At 39.0% G+C, this 19,252-nt stretch overlaps 1 protein-coding gene across 1 annotated transcript in view; it reads right to left on the reverse strand.

Moving 5' to 3' along the window:
- Positions 1-93: 93 nt before the first annotated feature.
- Positions 94-19,252, reverse strand: part of LOC133444399 (aminopeptidase N-like) — a 45,010-nt gene continuing 25,851 nt past the window's right edge. Inside the window, exons 4-23 of the mRNA XM_061722160.1 lie at positions 16,526-16,712; positions 16,305-16,447; positions 14,818-14,954; positions 13,581-13,707; positions 12,925-13,079; positions 12,739-12,852; positions 12,506-12,649; positions 8,919-8,984; positions 8,735-8,800; positions 7,859-8,031; positions 7,283-7,362; positions 7,049-7,179; positions 6,879-6,934; positions 5,793-5,940; positions 5,599-5,690; positions 4,023-4,133; positions 3,604-3,771; positions 2,244-2,384; positions 531-612; positions 94-445 (exon numbers count right to left, since the gene is read on the reverse strand). Coding sequence (XP_061578144.1) covers positions 251-445; positions 531-612; positions 2,244-2,384; positions 3,604-3,771; positions 4,023-4,133; positions 5,599-5,690; positions 5,793-5,940; positions 6,879-6,934; positions 7,049-7,179; positions 7,283-7,362; positions 7,859-8,031; positions 8,735-8,800; positions 8,919-8,984; positions 12,506-12,649; positions 12,739-12,852; positions 12,925-13,079; positions 13,581-13,707; positions 14,818-14,954; positions 16,305-16,447; positions 16,526-16,712 — 2,516 coding nt within the window. The 3' untranslated portion in view covers positions 94-250. The remainder of the gene's footprint in view (positions 446-530; positions 613-2,243; positions 2,385-3,603; positions 3,772-4,022; positions 4,134-5,598; positions 5,691-5,792; positions 5,941-6,878; positions 6,935-7,048; positions 7,180-7,282; positions 7,363-7,858; positions 8,032-8,734; positions 8,801-8,918; positions 8,985-12,505; positions 12,650-12,738; positions 12,853-12,924; positions 13,080-13,580; positions 13,708-14,817; positions 14,955-16,304; positions 16,448-16,525; positions 16,713-19,252) is intronic.

A 19,252-nucleotide genomic window follows, 5' to 3' on the forward strand; every position in this document is an offset into this window, starting at 1 on the left:
GTTTTTTATCTGCTTCGTCGGTCACACCAGATCATCATTTGTACCTGTTTTGTTTTCCTGACTTAATTTTAGAGCACGGAAGAACCATAGTCAGTCATTTTATTCATTTATTTCAGGAGGATTCTTGTTTGAAGAACTTCACTGGGGTTTTTTGAGTATTTATGATTGTGATTAATACACTGAACTTAAAAAAAACCAGAACATTAAACGAGTGTTTCAGTGCACAGACAGTCATTGATTTAAGTTCTGATCAAATACGCTCTTCTATTGAACAGCTCTGTAAGTTCCTCTGAGTTCCGGTTTGACTGTTGAACCAGCTCAGGACTTCAGGTTTGTTCTGCTCCACCCACTTGATGTTTGCTTTCGTCTTCTCTAACGCCTGGTCCACAGCCAGAGATGCCGAACCAAAGCCTAAGGCCTTGTGCTGCTCCACGAAAGCCTCCAGCTGCCAGAGAAGTCACAGGACAGTCGGTCAGACTGCAGTTCAGCATTTATAAGCACTTTACCTTTGGAAACAGGCTATAAGTTACCTGTTGTAGTTCAGCAGGTGTAGAGAACCTCGCTGTGACCCCAGTGATCAGAGAGGCAAAGGAGAAAGAGCCCACGCCATATCTGGACAAAACAAGGGACCAGAGGAAGTGATAATCTTTCTGCAGCTTTATTTTCTGATCTTCACTCGGAGATCTGAATTCTCAGTTTTGGAGTGTTGACTACAAATAAAATCATTATAGTAGGGGACTTTAATAGTCCTTTTCCACTAAGTTAGAGGAACGTTACAGTGTTCAGCAACGGCATTTTAACATATATGAGAGGTCTTCACAAAGCTAGAACTGCCTAGAGTTCATTGAGGAAATGAAGAAAAAAGCCAGGATGTTTTCAGCACAGTTGTGTATAAGAGGCATAACTATGTTTAGCCATGTGTTCTTTTCATTTTCAGTAGAGATGAAGAGTGAGGTTGTTGTCTTTGGGCTAAACATTTAGTAACTATATGATATTACCTTTGAACTTATAATAACGAGCCTAACTCTATAATACTGTGAGAAATCTTGGAATTATTTTTCATCAGGAATTTTCCTTTAAATTTCAGAGTGATGCAGAAAAACTCGTCCTGTCAGGTTTAGGGTTTCTGTTGGGTTATGATTTTTGCAGTGATTTTCAGTTCACAATCACACCTGCAGTTGTTAAAAAAAAAAGCATCCCTCTCAATGGTAAATACACCCTCCCCAACTTTTTGGATGTGTGCAAGATTCAATTCAAGATAAGATAATGTTTTTCACATAATGCAAAATATCTCAGTGTCACAATCTGATATGTGGTTTATGTTATATTGGGAATAAAGTTTAGAGTGTTTATGCGATTTACAAGTGTGACGGATTAAAAAGATGTATTCATAATTTGTTAGGAAAATAAAAGCAGATTTAGTTCATTGTCAACAATCAAAGTAAGATTTTGTAATGTAAAAAAATTATTTAGTGAATGGCGAGTGATCTAATAAAAAAAAATAAGGTTAAAGAACAGCAGAAGAATCTCCCAGTACCGTAACTAAGTTGTTAAGGTTGACAGTAAATGTACAAGTTTTATCTGGGATCTGGAAAAAGCCTTTATCCAGTAATCTGGTTTGACTCCATTTGTCTAAACCCACTCCCTCCTGGCGTTCTCTTTTTATTTACATGTTGCAAAGTGTTCAAACGTTTTTGGAATTCTGGATGTAATTGAACTAGAATGGGATGTAGGTGATTGGCATGTGTTGAACGTTTATTCTGCATTAAGTCACTTGAAATTACTTTTGTCATCTTGGTTATGTCAGACATCAATATTTTAATACTTTTTGTCGACTGATTTTGTTTATTTTTAAAAACTGGGATATCACTAGGAAAAGTGAAAGGATAACCCTTCGAACAATTCAAAGTGAAACTCTGGAGGAGTTGATGTGGTCAGACGAAACTACCAAAATGATCCAGACAGGTAAGAAACACCTTCATGACAGTTAAAACTCTGACTTTAGGCTCAATATACTCCAGTCAGTCATTGACTTGCATGTACAGTAGTACAGTTATAGATGACAAGCCAGAATAGAAAAACAAAGTATTTAAGGGAGAAACACTGGCTCAGAGTTGTTGAAAGTCTGAGTTGTTCATTTAAAATGTTCAAGTACTGAAATGATGATGGCTGTGTAAATGTTTTCTTTTTTTACTCAAGCACATTTGAGTGTGTGTGTATGTGCGTGCACGTGATTTACTCACTCTGTGAACATGTATTCCCACTGCTCCCTGACGAAGTCCCATGCCAGACTCTGTCCAGCTCTGTTACTGGCTACAGACGTGATGACCGTGGTGGCGTCCTGCTTACGGATGATCGCAGGATCCAGGGTGTAATTCAGATAACTGTGGAAACACGAGAAACAGGAAGAGGAGCTTGCTCTTAACGTGCTAAGCAAATTCAAAGCTTTTGAGAGTAATCTGCAGCTGAAAAGACTTTTGTAGATTCAAAGGATTAAACGCAAGAGTTTAATCCTCTGAATCTATAATCAGAGTCACGATTAGATTCATAATTAAAATCATGAAATAAATACAGATGACTTCAAAAGTACCTGATAGATTAACTCATCAACATTTTCAAAAATAATTTTGTTTTCAGAAACATTCCAGTTTATATTTCTCTTTTCATTTACAATTATTTAATGAGAAGAGGTAAAAAAAAAGTTTTCCTGTAACTGTACGGCCAGTTGTGCATTTGAAAAAATATTGATGGCTACCATTAGTTTAAGATGTTTTGTGCCCTAATGATCAGTTGAATTATTAACACACATCTGTAAGGTTATTAGAAGACAGAATGTGTTTTCTGCAGGGTGCACCTTTCTTTAGAACTGACCAACAGCTGATAGGAACGTGTACGGGCAGCTTTTACAACTGTTACATGTCTGAAAAGATGAAATGATTTTCTCAGCACACTATACTGCATTTTCAAGTAAGATATTAGTGAACAGCCAAAGGATCATATAGCCAGTTTTTCTAATGATTTTGATTTACGTCGTTGGTTCACTATGACAATCATCAGTACTCATCCCTCAGTTAGCTAATAAATAGCTATAAATAGCTAATAAAAAAGTTTGATGTGAAGAGGTTATTATCACACACTACCAGGTTCCCACACATCAGGAAATCATGCACTCCGAGACTGAAATGTAATCATTTAGTTGACTTTAACTTGATTAAATTTAGTTATTAATTGAATGTGAAGATAAAAAGAAGACATAAAACAACCTGCGAGGATCATTGTTCAAACAAATCCTTATTTTCTTATCCACAATGGTCAGATTTAAAAGACATTAAACTTAATTATTCGTCTTATACTTTGTCTTGTCTTACTTTTTATGTTTTTGATGTTTGTGATACATTTAGTTTTTATGTGGAGAATGATTCACGGTTTAGTTCAATGGTTTGCGTCTACAGTGAGAGAAACTTCAACATTTTCTGAAATTTAAATGTGTTCAAAAACTGTTTTACTGTGAGAGGGGAATTCATTTTTGAGAAAATATAAGAACATCTTAAAAAACGCTGTCGTGAGTTCATGGTGAAGGTAAAAAGACGAGGGTGCACACACGTGTTCAGCAGCTGCGTGTCGTTGGTGCAGGCCAGAGCCGCCATGAGTTTACTGGCCTCGCTGGCCACGGACGCGTTCTTGAACTGGGACCATCCGAAGTGCCACTCAGCCTCGCGGCCTGCGGCGATGGCGCTGCAGTACACCGCCGAGCGCAGGTTGGGGTGGATGCTGGGGAGAGAGACGGAATGGGTTCACCAAACATATTCCCTTAAGTGTACCTGCAAAATACCGTTTTATCGTTGTTATGCTAAATGCAGATGGGTCGGTGGTGTGCAGTCATTATAAAGTCACTGAATTTGATCTTATGTGTTCAGATACAGACAAACCAGCTTTGTTTATGAAAGCTATGTTTTCATGCAACACGTTGTTGAAAATACACTTTCATAGATGCTCATAGATGATTCATAAATGAGACTTGCGGATTGTAATGAGGACTGTCCATCCACTGTTTGAACCACGTGCTGGTCAGATTCTGGCACTCTGCTAGTCCAGTTTTGCAGGCCGTCCGAACTGCATTTACCTGGTTGTACCTGCAAGAGAAAGCAGTCAGAGCTACACGCTGCTACGAGTGAGTGAACATGAGAAGAACGTGTTCACAACAGATCTGACATACACAAATAGACAACAATTAGAAAGACGTGCACATCCATAATAATGTGTTACTAAATGCTAACATTACTTTATTCATGAAAAGCTACCTCACCCTGCAGGTTAACAGAGGTGGTTTCTGGGTTGTTCCTGGTCCAGTCTCTGTTTTTCTTTATCTTTTCGCTCACTGCAGTTCTTGACGGATTGAAGTGACTTAAAAGTATTTGAGTGAGAAAATTCACACACTTACATTTTTTACCGGATCACCTATAGTTTTGATTATGGTACGCATCCATGATGGCATTGATGGCATCTCTTTCCAGAGTTGAATTGATTTTTAATCAAGATCTTGTACTGATGACGAGAGTGTCAGGCTACTGTGTAAAGTGTCTTTAAAAATATTTTCTCACGTGCCCTGAACCAGTCTTTTACAATTTGAACATGATGAATCACTTAGAAAAATAAACAAACAAGTCAATAAATAAAATAAAAGTAAGTTTGAAAGTCTTGACATTCAGTATTCAGATTGTCAGCTGACCTGACCTGTGGATTTAGAGATGATCAACTGAAGAAAACTCAGAGCATAATTCTGCTCCCACAGGCTGGTAGAGGTGTGACGGCCTCTCTTTAAACTGATGCAGCCATCATTCTGGGACTGGGAAAATCATGCTCTTGAAGAGACTTAAATCATGAGTACTGCAAGAATTCATTTCACTTTTGTGGATTAATAAAGTATCTTTGAATTGAATTAAATCTGCACTGATCACTTTTCTCTTTTTCTAATTATACTTGATAAGTGTCTTTCTTATGGCTACACATGATGGGATGTAGGATTGATGTTTCTTGTTCCTTGTGTTATTTTCTTGATAAATTGTGTGTGAGAATATGTTGTCTTGCCTTTTCTCTCTTCCCAGTAAATCTATCTTTTTTGCTGATTCCTCCTGATCTTCTACATTTGGATCTCCTCCTCCACACCTCATAAACAGCTTTATTCTCATTGTCTAGGTGGCAATAATATTTTTATTTTACAGAGTTATAGTTGTTTTATGTGCTGGATGCACACTATAAATGACCCCTCTGAAATTCTGTTTCAGAAGGTTCAAAGACAAGACAACCAAAGGACGTGTTTACTTATGTGGTTGTTTAAGGAACAAACAGCTTTTTACTTCATTAGTGACAGTTAGTTGCATGTGTGAAAGAACTTGACGTGCCTTTTGCAGAACATGCAGTATATTAAAAATCTGTAGTATCACAACTACAGACCCACGTTAGACTTTAGTGTGTTTTGGAAAGTGTACCCCAGGTCTTAGGTGGCGTGATGACCGGCTGTTGTGTCGGTAACTCTCATCTGCACTGATCTTCATTTGGAGTTGTGTTAGATTGTGTGTCCATGCTTAGCCCACTCACTGGTCGGTGTGTCTCTTGGGAGTGTGTGCCCAGTCTGAGGTGATGTTCTTGAAGTGCAGGAAGAGTGGGGTCACCTGCTTCTTGATGTAGTCCTGGAGGTTTCAGAGAATCGAGGAGAGGAAGCTGGATTATCATCTCAGATCATCATAAGATCCGAGCTTCCCTACAACAGCTTTATTGTGAGAACTTGGCACCTGCATGGGCTGATAGACCTCAGTGCGGTCAAGCATGAGGTTGTAGTAGTGCAGATTGTCCAGCGCAGACTGCCAGGGCATGTACTCGGTCTCCTGCACCAGGTAGGAGGTGGTCCTGAGAGCAAGGGTGGTGGAGACCAGCTGAGCTCTGCAGAGAGGACACATCCACACAGATGAGATCTCTCCGATTTAATGGACATGCGTGTGTGCTGGTGATCTAGTTAAGATGAACACTGTCATGGTTGGTCCTCCAGCTTCAGTGGTTTTCCACTCCCCTCTCTCCTGCTCACTCCATCTGCCAGCTACACCCACCTTGTCACTCACTCCTTTCACCTGCTCTCCCAGCTGCAGCTCCTCAACAATCAGGACAGCTTAAAAGCTCCACTCTCCTGCACACTCACTGCCAGGTCGTCACTCTATGCTTAGATGCAAGACCCTCCAGCATTCCCTGTTCCTGGACCCTGCCTTGTCTCCTGTTCTCTGTTGCCTGACCTTGTCTTCCGAACCTGACACCGATTGCTGCCTGATCCTTGTCTTGCATTCCTGCCTGCTCTTCGTCTGTGTTGTGGGTTATAAAGCAAACCAGACAAACTACCGCTGTGTGCTGCATTTGGGTCCAAAACCTCACTCTGTAACAAACACATCCTCTTTTGATGAAAAATCTTCACATTACAACCAATAGGTTAGAGTTCAGACTCTTACCTTTAACCCGATGGTAATCATTTAAAACTAGATGTTTTAATAAATTTCAGTTCTTTTGAAAGCAGAAAACTATTGTTTCCTTGTTTGCATTTTTTCAAGTAAAATAATTTAAACGCCAATACCTGTAATAGATTTGGACAATGTTACTTACTAAAAATGAATAGGTATGTTTGCTCAAGCCTTTCATGAATACTTTATACAATTTTCTGAAAACCCACATTATCTGAAGCTGTTAGATAAATGTAGAGTGGAAGTAGAAAATCATATGAAAAGAAAGACAGAAATACAAGTGGTATGGTATGTGTCAGTAAAAACAACAAACAAAAATACTTCGCACCACATTAATGATAACTGGCTGGGAAAAAAAGGGGAAAAGCAACTCACCTGGCCAGATTGAAAGCATCATCTACCAGCTGGGCTCTGTTGATCACAGGTATCACCTGAGTCCAAACATAAAACATCATTCTTCAACCTGCAGGTTCTTAAAACCTCAGGAGATATGATCAAAGCGGCGAGGCCCTCCTTTTATCAAGATCTATCAGGAGCGGTAATACCTGGTGGTCCGTGCTGAGCTTGGACAACAGCCGCTCCCAGTTTCCCAGGTCATAGTTTACCCGGTAATATCCAGTTACGTTGATGTTAACCAGAACCCACGAATCTCCGCTCCTAATGTCCAGATTCACAGCTGTCTCAGGACAATAATGTTAGACAGCATTTTTAAAACCCCATATTGTCTTTAGAATGAATTATCTACAAGAACACTTGAATTATAAACGTGTCCTTCACACCTTTCTTCTCCATCAGCCACCAGATGTCTCTGTGGACGTCACCGTCCTTCATCCAGCGCACAGGAATCACCCACTCGTAGCTGAAAGAGACAAAATGTGATGTTGCCTTATTTGGGGAGGCCTTGCCCTAAAGGATCTGGTCATTCATTGAGCCGTTCACATGTGCAGGGTTCTACTTCATCACAGACCCAGGTTAGAGGGAAATCATCCATCCTCCACGTTTTTATCCCCACTCACAACTTCATATCACATTGCATTGACTGTTACTCAGAAGTGAAAGTTGAAAATCTTTTGCCTTTTGCTCCACTATTAACAGCATGTAGTGTTGTTAAGTGGTAATTTCAACAGCATGCAGGCACAGACCTGCAGGAAATGCAAGGATGTTGTGCATTCAAGTGTTTGACTTGACCCCCTAAAAGAGCTGTAAAGTCATGGTTGAAAGGAAAACTGCCATATTTTATATCTGAAATATTTCGACCAAATCACATCTTTTTTATTAACTGAGGCTCTGTGATGTATCCGTTGGAAGAGCTGTTTTTAGGCGTTTTGGAAAAGCGACATCATTTTTCAATGTACTTGTAAGGTGATGTGACCGTGACGTTGGACTCTGGATCCAGCAGGAAGTGATTCTGGGAAACCTCTCCTGAGGTCGTATCCACGGTAACCACAGGGAAGCCCATCTGAAGCACCCAAGGGTTCATGATGGAATCAACCTCATCAGGAAGTGAAACGTTGTTCTCTTTCACTGCCTGCAGAGAATAAATATTTGTGTAAAAATACATGGCTAGAGTATGGGTTTTGATATTTTCTTATATCCCACAGAATGTCCAAGCGTGTTGCAGTCAAAAACATATTTCTCTCTTCAAAAAGAAATCCTGTTTGCATTTATTTTTCTGTGTAGCGTCGGGAAATGAACGGTGGCCGAGACCTGCCATTGCTGAAAATTAAAGAAACTGCAAATAAAAAGAAACGCTGCTGCAAATTTTTAAAAAAACGACGCAAATAAAAAAGCCACAACGGAAGTGAATGACCAGGGACTATTTTTGCTGATGCACCGGTGTTTTTTACGTGAGAGGAGAAGAAGAAGACCAAGAGGACGTAAGTGAAAAGGAAGAAATAAGAAGAGCGTGGAATAAGAAGAACAACGAACGAGAAAAAAAGTGAAAAGGTTAGTGTTCAACGTTGCTACGTGTAATTTTTAATCTGCAACACCTTTATTTGCAGCGGGGTTTGTTTTATTTGCAGCGTTTCTTTTATTTGCAGCAGCGTTTGTTTCTGTTTGCAGCGTTACTTTTATTTTCAGCAATGGCGGGTCTTGGCCACCGTAGGGAAATGAGATCAAATGACAAGTGGTCATTCACAAGTCGACACCTGGTATGAGTGTAGCCACAGGAGAAGAAAGAACTGTCTGAATGTAATACAGAATAACGTTGTTTTAAATCACAATCTTACTCTCTGTAGATGTTTCCATAAGTCACTCCCAACTGTGTTACTGTAAGAAAATTGTCTGAGGTAGCTCTGCAGATGAAAGGAAGACAATCACTTTAGCATCGTCTTATCAGCAGTGTTTTTATCTCACGTTCAGTGATTAGGAATTTAATAATTAACAATGACTAAAATGAACAAACAAACATACACTCAGTCCTTGCTTGAAGACTGACTCTGTCAGGAAGTCAGACAGCATCCTCAATACTGCAGCACCCTGAGTACACACACACACACACACACACACACACACACACACACACACACACACACACACACACACACACACACACACACACACACACACACACACACACACACACACACAAACCAGAGATCAGTCATCAAATACATCAATAGAGAGATGAAAAAATAACTTTGCATAATTAACTTCAAACTTTTACAAATTTTCAATTTCATTGTTGTCTTTTGGGCGGGGATGGCAACAGTGAATATGACTGATAACATGACTTTTTTATTTTTAGACTATAAAAATATGTTCAACCCTCTGACATAAAAGAAAAATAATGATGACAATGTAAAAAATACAAAATAAAACTGAAGACCCTATTTTCCTTGGATATGAGCAAGATCAATGGTTTTGTTTGGGTCTTCTTCCTATGAGTTGAACACTATGTAATGTATATATAGTACATGATATAGTGCCAAGGATCAGTTTCACTCCAAATATTTTTTTTAAAGTATAAAAACTCATGGCTGGAGTCTGTCCTCTAATACGAGGACCGGAATTGAATTCCAGGGCTATAAACTGTCGGAACAAACCATAAATCAATATGTATGTATTTGTAAAGAATTTCTCTGTAGCTGTGTTCATCAATCCTGGTCCACAGAGCTCACTGTCGTGCATGTTTTAGATGTTGCTCAGCTCCAACTCTCTTCTGATTGAAATGATTGCTTCACCATCAGCTTGTCATCCAGGTCTGGCAGTGGTCCACTGATTTGAATCAAGTGTTACGAGCTGTCACGGTTTTTGTATTTAGCTTCCTGTTTTATTTTGAAAACCCATCTCAGGTTTTGTCCCATCTGCCCTGACCGTGTGCACCAATGCTCGTCAAGTCCCATGTGTGTATCTTGTCTTGTCTGTCCCTCGCTCCCTGCTCCTCCATTCTGTTCTCATCCTCATGTTTCTCGTCATGTTTTTCTGGGTTTTGTATTCTGCTCAGCAGCATGTTTTGTTTAGTAAATCAAGTTTTTGGATCTCCTGCTGCCTTCGTCTCCTGGATCTGGGTCCTACATACCCAAGCTGTGACAAGAGCAACATCTAAAACATACAGGACAGTGATCCTGGGGACCAGGGCTGAAGAACTGCTCTGGAGAGATGTTCTGTCATGTGAAAAAGAAAGTACACTTTCAGACAATTATTATGTTTCTATCTGGGACATTATTTTAAATAGATGAATAAACCAGAACTTCAAACTGATCAAATCTAATCTTCGATAAACAACACATTATTTATTTTATGATACACTTTTTTATTTAATATAAACTAACCCCAAATGTAGAAATAGTTAAAATGCAGCTCTTTCATCCTTAGCACATGCTCAGATACAGATTTTTTTTTTCTTTTAACAACCTTTTGCATCAATGACTTGAACTAATCATTTTCTGGATACTGTTATCAATGTCTAACGTCAAATTGGAGGACAGTTGGGACCTCGTTTCATTAAGCTCATTGGTCTATGCTGAGCTTTCTTAAAGTCACAACATTTAAATCAAGTAGTTTTGCTCTTTTTATTCCTTTTCCTCCTTTTTTAACCATTTCGTTGTAGATTTTGCCACTTGTTTGGGGTAATTCTTCTGTGGTATGACCCAGTTTCAGCCAAGCTGTATCTATTTCAGTGACGGCCTCATGTTTGATATGTAAAACTAGTTGGGTGTTTTTTTTGTCAAACAAACAACAAGTGTGATTTCATAGTGATATTCGCTGATGAGCCTTATCTAACGTTTGTTTCCAACCACGTCACGGACAGTTTACAGGACCATTTTTGTGTTTGTAATGAAATACCATATTTTCCGCACTATAAGGCGCACCTAAAAGCCTTCAAATTTTTCAAAAGCTGACCATGTGCCTTATAATCCGGTGCGCCTTATATATGGATCAATATTGAGCCGCAACAGGTCTCGCAACTAGAGATGCACCGATCGATCGGCCCCCGATCGGGATCGGGCCGATAATGGCCCTATCGGCTTTGATCGGAGATCGGAAAAATAATAGTTCAGAGCGGCCGATCTGATGACGTTTAGAACAACAAACGCCGCCCGCGCGGGCGTTCCCGCATCTCAGACCGAGCGGTCCTGAGGGAGGGTGACCGGCCTCACCAGTGCAGGACTTTTACAATGTCTGAAAAGGACAACAAATTTGCAGTTTGCAAAGTGTGTCCAAAGGAGATACCATGAGGAGTAATATTACAAAAGAATCACAACATAATGAAGCTTATTAGACATTTGAAAGTTCTTCAGACGGAGTAGGCTATATTGAGTTTTCAAAGTTGGCTGCCGCAGAAAAAGGGGAGAGAAAAAAAGGAGCGCGCGCAACGGCACTAATTCAGCTGTTACACCTGTAACAGAGACTTATAAACGACAGGAAGAAAAATAAAGAACTACATCGTAAGGTAATGAATTCATATGCTTTGCTCATCAGCCGCTTTCTGTTGTAGCAGACATCAGGTTTAAACACGTTTGCAGCTTGGATCCGCGGTGCGCGCTGCCGCGGTGCGCGCTGCCGCCTCGTAAATATTTCACTGATGAAATCCTGTCGGAGTTTTACCAGACTATAAACAGTCCAAAGCCTCATGCAGGACGACAATCGTGTCAGTCGCTTCACGAGCTCTAGTGTGAAGAGTTTTGCTTCACTCACAAGAGTTTCTTCACACGCGGCGGATGCTATCACTAAAGCTTTCACAAAGCTTAATAATTCATAATTAATTTTTATTTTAAGATTTAATTCCTCTTTCCACAGGAAAACTAAGGTTTATAATTTGCAACTTCTATCAACTTTTAGAGAGAGACATGTCTGATGTTTCTGTGTTGGTCACATGTACATAATTATTACCACTGGAAAGCTGAAGCTACTAAACTACACTTACTCTTTGTAAGCCGAGTTTACACCTAATCTCCTAATTTTTATACCTAATAATACAATGTCAGTGTCGTGTACATGAGACAACAATATTGACGAATTTATGGATTTCACCCTGGGATCGGTGATCGGAAAAATCGGGATCGGCCGATACTGGTTTTCGAAATCGGTGATCGGTGATCGGCCCTCAAAATCCTGATCGGTGCATCTCTACTCGCAACTACAAGTATAAGGATAAAACAGATAAAAGAGTAAAACTGTACTGTAGTGTGTATATATATATATATATATATATATATATATATATATATATATATGTATATATATATATATATATATACACTACAGTATAAGGATGAAAGAGCCGCATGCGGCTCCGGAGCCGCGGGTTGCCGACCCTTGGTCTAATGGATGCATAACGTAACCCCAGCCTCTACTGTAGCGCCTTATAATGTGGTGCGCCTTATATATGGAAAAACGTTTTAAAATATGCCATTCATTGAAGATGCGCCTTATAGTGCGGAAAATACAGTAAACAGCTCAGAAGCAACTTGAACTCTTCTGTATATTGTTGTAAATTTGTAAGGTTTAAAACTGATATTTAAGTCTTTTCTAGGTTGCCCCACTACTGTATGTACCTTGCTGTATGAGATGGTGTCAAACTGCTCCATGATCTGTCCTGGCAAGACGATACTGTCCTCTTTAGAGGTCAGAGGATGAGAGGACACCAGTGCATCCACTGCAAACACTTTGTGCACATCATCCAGTACTATCAAGTCTTTCTGGAGCAAAAAGATTGACAGGAATAATTTTTGATGAAGATCATCATATTGCATGCAGCTCTTTTAAGTGCAAATGATCAGAACCTCACCACGTTCCAGTCAGGCTCTGCATGGTCGGCTCCTAGGTAGGACACATATGTGGCAAAGCCCTCATTCAGCCAGACCTCATTCCACCAGTGCAGCGTCACCAGGTTACCAAACCACTGCAGCACACAAGGCACCAATCAGTTTGATGATTACTCGATAAACAGATCAATTAGAAGGAGAGAAGTTACCATATGCGCCAATTCATGAGCAACAATGGTGTTTGTGGTTTCTTTATTCCTGTTGGAGGAGGTGTCAGGGTCATAGAGAAGGTTGCTTTCTTTGTAGGTCACCAGACCCCAGTTCTCCATTGCACCAAAATAAAAGTCTGGCAGGGCAATCTGATCTGTGAAGCAAAAGTAGACGAGACCTTTTGTATTTATGTAAGAATTCACAGTTTTATGTTAGAGGATTATTTGAGTACTCACATGTGCTTTAAAATGTAAAAAGAATCTACATATTTTTCTCATTTTGTATGTTGCACTTTTGTCAATTTCTATCTAAAACACTTCATTTTTGATCCTATCTCTTTAAGAACACCACTCCGGTCGTCTTTTGCTTGTTCAAGATGGGGGACTGTATTACAGTAAAGTCTTGATGCAATCTGTTGGTTTCCTTAAGGAAGCAATTATTGTTATTATTGCTATTTTATCGGCTTAGTATTAATTGGATTTATTTGGAATAAGTTCAGCTATGTTGTTGAAGGGCCTTGAGATGACATTTGTTATGACTTGGTGCTCTATAGATAAAGCTGAATTAAACTCAGACATCCAGTATTTGTGTTGTGAAAGGAGGGTGGAAAACATCAACTGATGCAACTCTCCCGCAAACAATAAATCAGTCTCACCTGACTTGGTCAGCGGGTATGAAATGTTATAATAAGACTGGAAGAAGTCCAGTACAGGTCCGGTCACGTTGAGGGCATAGTTCCCCTGTCCCTCCTGAATGGCCCTCCTGCGTGCCCAGATACGGATCTGAAAACACAGCAGCAAACGTCTCTGTGATTAATGCACAAGCAGCCGTACAATAATGAATATACTGGTGTAGACTCTCAGCCCTCCGGGTCAGGCCACGGTCATTTGGTTTGAATCAAAGCAATTGGGCAGAGTCCTGTCCTGGGGAGGGTAGTAACGAGTTACATTTACTCCGTTACATTTACTTGAGTACGTTTCGGGAAATTTTGTACTTTTAGGAGTAGTTTTGAATCACTATAGCCTACTTTTTTACTTTTACTTGAGTAGATTTGTGAAGAAGAAACTGTACTCCCTGTAATCCCCTCCACGTACGCGTCAATCTCACACATCACTGGGTGATTCTTTGGGAAAAATGTTTGTTTTTGCATGTTTTGTCACATTTACACAGACTCAAACATACACAGAGTTTCTATGAGTTCATGTTTGTTCTAGTTCTGTCTGGTTAAAAAAGAAAAGTACAAAGGCTTGAAATGTTTTGCTACTTGTGCTTGAATTAGTACTTGAAAAGTAAAGTAAAGTAAAGTACTTGAATTTACTTTAAGATTATTTAAGATTACTTTAAGATTATTTTAATTTAAACTATTTTTTATTTTTTATTAATTTTAATTTATTTTATTATTTTATTGATTTAATTTGCCTGAAGATGATTATTTTGTACTTTTGTCTGTTTGAATGGTTGTGTTAAAAAAATAAATCAGACGTTACTCAACAGTTACTCAGTACTTGAGTAGTTTTTTCACCAAGTACTTTTTTACTTTTACTCTAGTAATTATTTGGATGACTACTTTTTACTTCTATTTGAGTCATATTATTCTGAAGTAACAGTACTTTTACTTGGGTACAATTTTTGGCTCCTCTACCCACCTCTGGTCCTGTCAGAGTCCAAGTTGTCGATTCCTGACTTGAAGTCTGGAACTCACAGTCTCGGTACATCAAGATGTTCTTTGATCCTCTATTGTTACCAAAATCATATTAATTGACTAATTTCACAGCTGATATAATATCTAATATGACTATGTGGCCTACTAATGTCTTTTTTACTTATTACTCATTAAAGCGTCATCAGCTGGGCTCTGCACTGAAGAGATGAAAACCTGTGACGTCTGGTACCAGAGTTCCTCCCTGGGTGGTGTTCAGGTGTGCGTAGTCAGAGACGATGATGGCCAGAAGGTAGGTGGACATCTTCTCTGTAGGTTCAAACTTAGTCTGTGTCGCAACTTCTCCATCAACAGTGACGTTAACAACATCTGAGAGCACAAACAGTTAAGCAAAGTCTTAGAAGCCGTTAACGGGATCTGCCCCTAATCAACAGTGCTGACTAGGGCTCTCACTATTCAGAGAAATTAAGTATCAAATATACATATACCGTATTTTCTGGACTATAAGCCGCTACTTTTTTCATAGGTTTTGAACCATGCGGCTTATACAAAGGTTCTATTCTGTGGATTTTTCTTCCACCGCTAGGGGGAGTTCTAACCGGAATTAGAATAAAAACTAAGACAAAATAAATGCAAAGAAGAATACGCTACTTCTTCTTTAGCAGATAGAAGTAGAAGCAGATTTCAAACAGATAAATAGATAAATAAATACCGGTTATTTTCTCTTGGTTCTGTCCCGTTTTAATCAGCAAAGTTGCTGCCGTGTTAAAAGACACTGTTAGGAAAGGATCTATTTAGGTACAAACATGTACATCATTTACAGTTCAAAATCCTTCTGTACATGTAGTAAATATCTAATCTAACAACATAAATATCTGCGGCTTGCATATCTTTTTTTCTAAATAGAGCGGATGCGGCTTATATACGGGTGCGGCTTATATATCTTTTTTTATTGTTTTTTTTAAAATAGAGCTGATGCGGCTTATATACAGGTGCGGCTTATAGTCCAGAAAATACGGTACATATGTGGGCTGAGGATGGAGGTGCAGGTTAATGCTGATTCTGTCTGATCTCTCTTTTCCTGCTCTACCTGGCTGGTCTTCAGCAGGAAAATCCCCCCTTATGTTCCAGGTCCTGGTCCAGGTTTCTTCCCTCCTAAAGGGGAGTTTTTTCTCACCACTGTTTGGTTTAAGGTTTTTCTCCCACTAGGGGAGTTTTTACCCACCATTGTTTATGTAATAATTGCTCAGGGGTTTATGTTCTGGGTCTCTGGAAAGTGCCCAGAGATAACTTTTTTTTGTGATAGAAGCTATATGAATAAAATTGAATTGACTTAACTAATAGTCAACTAATGGTGTTACAATGACTTAAAATGAATGAAGGTTAATGAAGGGAATAAGGGAGTTTGTCATTAAAACGTTCTCCAGATGAATCTCCAGTCCATCCAGTATACTCTGTTGAAATAAATGGACTTTTAAAAAATGTTTTTTTTTAAAACCTATGAGCCGTCAGAGAAGACTGGAGTTTAAAAAAGGAAGTGATGGTCCTGAAGAGGAGATAAACTCCACCTGGCTGAATGTTTGAGAGTTTATTTTTATATCCATAAAAATAAAAATGGAAATGTTTCCAAGAACGTGAATCAAAGCATATTATACACAAGATGATGGTGAACATCGAGGAAAGATTTTGGTTTACGCAGATGAAGCTCTGCTTGGATACCTGTTTCTAAGCCATTGGACAAGGCTACGGTTCCAGGAGGGTGGATGAGAGTCATATGGAAAACAGCTTTCATGGCTGGCTCATCAAAACAAGGAAAGGTCTTCCTGGCGTGAGTTGGATGCATCTGAGATGTGGCAACAATCCTGGGACAGATTGAAGCTTCATTATCAGCTGATGAGAACAGACTGGGGGGAAAAGTGGTTGAAGTTGAGAGGACTTACTTTTTGACTCCATCTTCATCATATTCACTCCTGTAGAATCCTGCTAAGTCATCAGCTAGCTCTCCCAAGAACTCTGAGTCCAACTGATAATTCTGTCCAGGAATTAATTCACCGTTCAGATGGATGACAAGATACTGTGTCTCCAACTGCAGCCAAGTCGACGTAATGCTGGGAGAAGACACGCCCCCTGAGAAAGAAAAGGTTGTTGAAAAGTTGTTTTTTAATAGTTTCCGTGTAAATAAAAGAACATCATCTTCAAAAAAAGTAACACTTGGTGATCCAAACTGATATTTTACATTACATATTAACCAATTCATGTCTCACAAATAGTCAAAGACAATTTTGTTGGCTTTTTTTTTTCATAAAATTCAACTCACTGTAGACCTAAAATTTTCAGAGATTAAAAACAGGGGCAGTTCTACTCAGCATTCACGTTGAAACAATGTTAAAACATTAAATGGCGCGCTAGACCTCCCCCCTGCAACCCTCTGTCCTTAACTGGAATGAAGGAGCCTAAAGAGTATAAAGGGTGATCTGGCATAAAAGCTGTCTCGAAGAGAAAGAGATGGGCTGAGGGTCTTTCATTGTTTAACAATTACATGAAAATCATTTAGATGTTTAAAAACAATGTTCCTCAAAAAATATAAAAACAAAAAGATAGGAAGGAATTTGCACAATTCTTCTTTAGTGTAAAATATAACTACACTTTGAAGGACAAGCCTGTACACACAAACAGTGCTGCATCAAGAACCATAATTGATCAATAACTAAGGGTGTAAAGGTATTTGTATTCCAGACAAAGACGGCGTTGTTTCACTGAGGTGCTACTGGCAATACATCAAACATGCTAACGCACACAAGACGGCATCCCCCCGAAAAATACGTGTGTGCAACAACTTATCCCCGCTGGTCATAAGCAGACGGGGACAGCAAAATCACAGAAGCAATTGCCAGTATGGAAATTTTGTGTGTATACATATATATATATATATATATATATATATATATATATATATATATATATATATATATATATATATATATATATATATATATATATATATATAATAAATGTTTAATATTTAATTTAATTTATTTTTAACTTTTTATAACAGGAGATGGTTTTTAGTTTTGCAGTCAGTTCAAAATAAATGAAAAAAGCTAGTCTTACACATGTCTTACTCACATTTCTTTTCCCGTTGTACCGAACCCGTACCGAACCGTGACTTGTGTGTACCGTTACATCCCTGTCAATAACTGATATATCACATGGGAAGGGGATAGAAAATCCTTTGAGGCACTACAGCTGCACTCATCGAGGGCATTAAAAGCTCTACTATGTATTACAAAGAGGGAACATGTATGAATATTGTACATTTTACAAAAACATTGTCTGAGGAAGAGGATGGATTATCTACTACCCTGACCTGTCTGCAGTCCTGACCTGTCCCCACGAGATAAAAAAAAATTAGTTCATATTTTTGTATACTTTAAGGTATGTTTATAGAAAGACTAAAAAAAACTATTTAAACATTTCCTTGTTCGATATCTCCAGTGCCAGAATGTATTTTTCAGTGACGTTTTAAGGAATGACAACATTAGAAAGAGGTAAAAGCTCCACTGCTCAAACAAATATGATATGATATGATGCTAAAAAGTTAAACAGAGAGCCAGAGAGGACTTGTTTTATACTTTGTGACTTAATTAGGGCCCGAGCACTGAAAGTGCGAGGACCCTATTGTATCTGTGATGTTTATTATTAGGGCCCGAGCACTGAAAGTGCGAGGACCCTATTGTATCTGTGATGTTTATTATTATTATTATTAGAGCCCGAGCACTGAAAGTGCGAGGACCCTATTGTATCTGTGATGTTTATTATTATTATTATTATTATTATTCTCGCCGTAAATAAATTGCCTTTTTGGAGGCCTTAAAATGCTGGAAAACTCACCAAATTTTGCACACGCTTCCAGAGTCGCGTAAAATTACGTATTTTATGGGCGACAGGCATGGGTCCACAAGAATGGGCTCTATAGCGCCACCTATTTTATGTTTTTTGACGAGCCCCACAATATGGTTTGACTTACAGCAATGACCTTTATGTGAGTATTATATTAGACAAAGAGCTACAAAAAAGTCTTTTGGACCCATGGTCTAAGTTACACAGGAAGTCCGGCATTTTGAACAGAAAATGTCATTTTTCATGAATTCTGATCATTTCTAGGCCTCGTACTTTAACAAACTCCTCCTAGAGATTTTATCGAATTGGCTCACAACTTGGTTTGTACAATCTAGACACATGGCCGACGCTAAATTGCGAAGCTTTTAAGTTTTCACCAGAGGGCTTGACCGTAGTCATTCGGCGAAGTTTGAGGTCATTTTTAAGCCTCGCCATGAAACATCAATTGGCTGTAATTCAGCAATACATTATTTTATGTGGCCGAAAACGTATGTGCATGATTGTAGGCTGAGCCTGAAGACATATGTGGTGGAATATTCAGGATCGGTTGTAGCGCCACCTGTTGGCACCAGGAATTGTCATGTCTTCTAGTATGCATCTGTGCTCCAAACGAGATCAGTTTCTTGATCTCAAAGTTGGTGAGATAATAGGTAAGACATTGACGATGACTGACAGAGAAAACTGTACGTTCTTATCGAAGGGCGTGGCCGTTAGAGGTTGTCAAATTTCGGTGTCTCGCCATGAACATAAAAGTTGTTGTAACTTAA

This window comes from Cololabis saira, chromosome 5, assembly GCF_033807715.1.
Source record: "Cololabis saira isolate AMF1-May2022 chromosome 5, fColSai1.1, whole genome shotgun sequence".
In the NCBI taxonomy this organism is placed as follows: domain Eukaryota; kingdom Metazoa; phylum Chordata; class Actinopteri; order Beloniformes; family Belonidae; genus Cololabis; species Cololabis saira.